The following is a 5,029-nucleotide window of genomic DNA, read 5'->3' as shown; positions in this document are numbered from 1 at the left end:
GCTCATAAACCATAGACAGAGGACTCGTATTTTGATGACATAAAGTTTTGACAAACAACTACGTAGACATACATCACAGATCATATAACAGAGTCACTATAGTATGCACAAAAAGGAAAAATTAAAATCATGTGACGGTGTGTTATGAAAAGACATGCAAACCATGAGCGTATCACATACTGATCGATACCAATACCATTGCTATTGCTTAAGTCGGATGAATTATGTCGACCCCCTCTAACAACAGAGTTATCATAGCTTCCTTCTGTATTTTGCTACGGTCACTACCATCACCACGTATAGCTTGTCAATCATGTTATCAATGGCACGAAAGTACGTGATCCTCCATGTCCGTCGTAACAAAAGACTTCCACAAATCATCCAAAATCCGGTAATAAATCCTAGCGTGATGCTCGTGTATAACCAAAGTGTTTCCATTCTGCTCTCAGAAGAATTTTTATTTTGCTCTTCTTCAATGGCCTTCGCTATATTTACCGTACAATTTATGGGCAGAGGAGGGCCACAAAGATATGGATTGCCAATGTAGATAGATGGATCAGTAAAAGTTTGCAATTGGTTGCTAGTGGGAATGCTTCCTGAAAGATTGTTATATGATAAATTCAAATGGTCTAAGAAATTCAAGGTCGCCAAACCGGAAGGAATTGCACCCGAGAGATTATTTCTTGAGAGATCGAGGACTTCTAGTTGTTTCATTCTGCCAATGCTCCATGGTATCTGACCTATAAGGATATTTCTGGACAGATTTAAGCTCCGCAATCCATGCAAATTCCCCAATTCTTCAGGAATGTTTCCAGATAAGTAATTGTTGGAGAGATCAATAAGTGTATCAATTGAAAGTTGTCTGATGGTTGTATACTTAATTTCTCTTCCTTTTATAATAAGCCACATATCTTCCTCGTAGAGATGAGTGGTTTTGAAGTAACAACAATGATACATAGGAACGCTTTTCAATGCATTTAAGTCTCCAAAGCTCTGTGGTATTGTTCCTGAAAGATTGTTATTGGAGAGATCCAAGATACGAAGAGATGGTAGAGAAGATAATCGAGGAATACTGCCGTTGAAGGCATTCGAGCGTAAGCTAAGCGTCTTCAGGTACAATAGGCCTTCTCCAATCCAAGTTGGTATGTTCCCAATAAAATTGTTGTGGCCCAAGTCGAGAGTAGCTAGTTCTGTGCAACTCTTTAAACAATGAGGAATTGGCCCGGATAAATTATTGTGACTCAAGTGCAGTGACTCTAGAGTTTGCAAATTACAGAGCGAATCAGGGACTCCACCTACTAATTTGTTGCTTGATAAGTCTAAAAGAAGTAAATTTGAGGAATTTTTCCAGCAATTAGGAACCTCTCCTGACAAATTATTCTCAGAAAGCTGAAGCCCTTCCAAATTCCTCAATTGACAATAAGAAAAGGGAATCTCACCACTCATATTATTCGTAGATATATCGAACCATTGTAAAGTTGGCATGGTATTTGTGATTCTTGTTGAAAGATTCCCAGAGAATGAGTTATTTGAAAGAAATAAATATCTCAGTTTTGGAAAGAATTGTGGCATCTCACCCGTAAACTTGTTGTTGGAGAGAGACAAATATTCCAGACTTGGCATCATGTTTGATATGTTTAGAGGAAGATATCCTGATAACGAGTTATTGCTGAGATCCAACGTAGTTAGATTTGAAAAATAATATGGTACATCACCGCCAATCATATTATTGGAGAGATCCAAATACTCGAGACCGGATGGAAGCCAGTTGGGAATCGTTCCTTTCATACCTGTATTTGATAAATCTAATTCACCAAGAGTGGTTTGTGTTCGGAGCCATTTCGGAAAATGGGGCCTGGGCAATATTTGACAGAATCCCAAGCGAAGGGTGTTAAGCTGAAAGGGAGGGATCCAATCATCGCTTTTGTTCAAGTATATAGAGTTGTATGAAATGTCCAAATATTTCAAACTTGATAGATTAGCCAATTGGACCTCCGATAAGCTCAACGAGTTATTGTAGAGATCCAATTCGACGAGGCCCTTCAACCATTTGATGCCTTCCGGAAGCATCCCATTCAAATTGTTGGATCCTAAATCCAAAGATTGCAGCATAGAGAGGTTTCCAAGAGATACAAGTTGTGATCCATGGAGAGAGTTATAAGAAAGATCCAAATACTCAAGACTAGAAGGATGCCCATCGAGAATCATGTCTTTTACTTCTGCAAGTGAAAATATAAAACATGATGGGATATTTGTGTTTGGAGCCATTTTGAAAATCGGAGTATTTCAAAAAGGAAAAATGAAGAGCTTGAAACGATAGATAAATCAAACGAAAGTAAGTTTGACATTGTGTTTGATATTCTCGGATGAAAATGCCCTAAGAAGAAGTTTTTTGAGAGAAATAAATATCTAGAAAAACTCATCTCACCAGTAATCTTGTTGTTGGAGAGATACAAATATTTGAGTCTTGGCATCATGTTTAATATTTTTGGAGGAAGATGTCCGGATAAATAATTATTTCTGAGATCCAAATACTCAAGACTAGATGGAAGCCTATCGAAAAACATGTCTTTGATACCTGCACTTGATAAATCTAAATCACGAAGAGTGGTCTGTGTTCGGAGCCATTTTGGAAATTGGGGCGTGGGCCCTATTTGGCAGAAATCCATGAAGAGACTTTGAAGCCGAAAAGGAGGGATCCAATCATCGCTTTTATCCAATTCAATGAAGTTGTAAGAAATGTCCAAATATTTCAAACTCGATAGATTAGCCAGGTCGTCCTCCGATAAGCTCAATGAGTTATCGTAGAGATCCAAATCTACGAGGCCCTTCAACCATTTGATGCCTTCCGGAAGCATCCCCTTCAAATTGTTGGATCCTAAATCCAAAGATCGCAGCATAGAGAGGTTTCCAAGAGATACAAGTTGTGATCGATTGAGAGAGTTATAAGAAAGATCCAAATGCTCAAGACTAGAAGGACGCCCATCGAGAATCATGTCTTTTACCTCTGCAAGTGAAAATATAAAACATGAAGGGATATTTGTGTTTGGAACCATTTTTAAAATTGGAGTATTTCAAAAAGAAAAAATAAAGAGCCTGAAATGATAGATAAATCAAACGATAGTAAGTTTGACATTGTGTTTGATATTCTCGGATGAAAATGCCCTAAGAAGAAGTTTTTTGAGAGAAATAAATATCTAGAAAAACTCATCTCACCAGTAATCTTGTTGTTGGAGAGATCCAAATATTTGAGTCTTGGCATCATGTTTAATATTTTTGGAGGAAGATGTCCGGATAAAGAATTATTTCTGAGATCCAACATAATTAGATTTGGAAAATATTGTTGTGCATCATAAGTGATCTCATTATTGGAGAGATCCAAATACTCAAGACTTGAAGGAAGCCTCTCGAAAAACATATCTTTGATACTTGCACTTGACAATTGTAATCGATGAAGAATGGTTTGTGTTCGGAGCCATTTTGGAAATTGGGGCGTGGGCCCTATTTGACAGAAATCCATGGAGAGGCTTTGAAGCTGAAAAGGAGGGATCCAATCATCGCTTTTGTTCAATTCAATGAAGTTGTACGAAATGTCCAAATACTTCAAACTCGATAGATTAACCAAGTCATCCTCCGATAAGCTCAACGAGTTATTGGAGAGATCCAAATCAACAAGGCTCTTCAGTTGTCCGATGCCTTTCGAAATCGTCCCATTCAAATCATTGGAATATAAAACTAAATGTTGCAGCAATGATAGATTCCCGATAGATGCAGGCACTGATCCATAGAGGGAGTTGAAAGAAAGATCAAGAGATTTGAGATTCTTGATGTTCCCTAGCCAATCCGGAAAGGAACCACTCAGCTGGGTGTCGCTGAGATCCAATTCCTCGATGCTATACTTAAGACATCTAGAGAAAACCATTTCTAGATTGGCAAGCACATCATTGATAGGCACTTGGCTCAGGTAGAGAATTTGGAGCTTGCAGAGATTGGATATAGGAGCTAGCTGCATGAAGCCATCTTGGACCACACTCCCAGACAAGTCGAGTGCCCTGAGAGACGTTAACTTTGTAACAGAATCAGGAAAGAATCCATGCAGGTCATTCCCACCAAGATAAAGGAACTCGAGGCTAGTAATATTGAACACCCAATCTGGTATGGTGGAGTTTATATCATTACCTCGTAAATCAAGAGTGATGAGAAATGTGAAGTTTATATGAGACAACGAACGAGGAAAGGTCCCTAAGTCACAAGAACTTAATTCAATCTCTTGAACACGCGGTAGCACGTTCAAATCTTGCAACCAGTTGGATGCATTTGTCAAATTGACCCAATTCATGTTAAGGTGCCGAAGGGAAGTGAGCATAGAGATCCATCTCGTGTTCTCAAGGTACAAGCTGAAGAAGCCATCACCTTCATCATCCCAATAGCGGTTATAAGAAAGGTCGAGGTGCTGCAAAGTGGATAGATTTCCGAGCTGGTCAGGTACTCTACCCACGAAGCCTGCACCTGAGAGGTTAAGATATGTTAGTCTTCTGAAAGCTCCCAAGAACTTGGGGATAGGTTTATGCATAAAATAGTTGCCGCTGAGGTCCAGGCGATTAAGTTGTTGGAGAGAACGCAGTGATGGAGTTATGTCACCACGCACTGCCCATTTGCATCCTGGGTCATCATCCGACAAGTAGTACACCTCCTGATGAGTGCAGTCTTCATATAGATGCATTCGTCGTCTATTTCGAAGATCCAGCTTGATAACATGACCAGAGATGTTGCTGCAGCCAACTCCTTCCCACGCACAACAGTCCTCCCCGACCCAGGAAGAGAGACGATTGGAAGGATCATGAAGTCCACGCTTGAAGTCGATGAGGGCTTTCCTCTCCGTCTCTCGGCAGCCATGAGAAATCCCAAACTCAATGCTCAGAACAGCAAGAGAAAAGGTGAGGACAAGAAGAGGGGTTCTCCCACCCATGTTTAACGGTGAGCTCTACCCCTAAAGCCGGCAGCTCTCATATGTGTATATAAGCTCATA

The 5,029-nt window shown here is 39.9% G+C and overlaps 1 protein-coding gene across 1 annotated transcript; it reads right to left on the bottom strand.

Annotated features, from left to right (window-relative positions):
• LOC135631439 (receptor-like protein EIX2) lies at positions 1 to 5,029 on the bottom strand. Its single transcript, XM_065139117.1, has 3 exons — positions 3,217 to 5,029; positions 2,429 to 3,007; positions 1 to 2,219 (listed from the first exon to the last, which is right to left on the bottom strand). Exons 1-3 carry the CDS (start codon positions 4,967 to 4,969, stop codon positions 253 to 255), a joined length of 4,299 nt encoding a protein of 1,432 aa, XP_064995189.1. The 5' UTR covers positions 4,970 to 5,029; the 3' UTR covers positions 1 to 252.

Source organism: Musa acuminata, chromosome BXJ3-2 (assembly GCF_036884655.1).
Source record: "Musa acuminata AAA Group cultivar baxijiao chromosome BXJ3-2, Cavendish_Baxijiao_AAA, whole genome shotgun sequence".
Lineage (NCBI taxonomy): Eukaryota > Viridiplantae > Streptophyta > Magnoliopsida > Zingiberales > Musaceae > Musa > Musa acuminata.
This window is presented reverse-complemented; position numbering and strand designations above follow the sequence as displayed.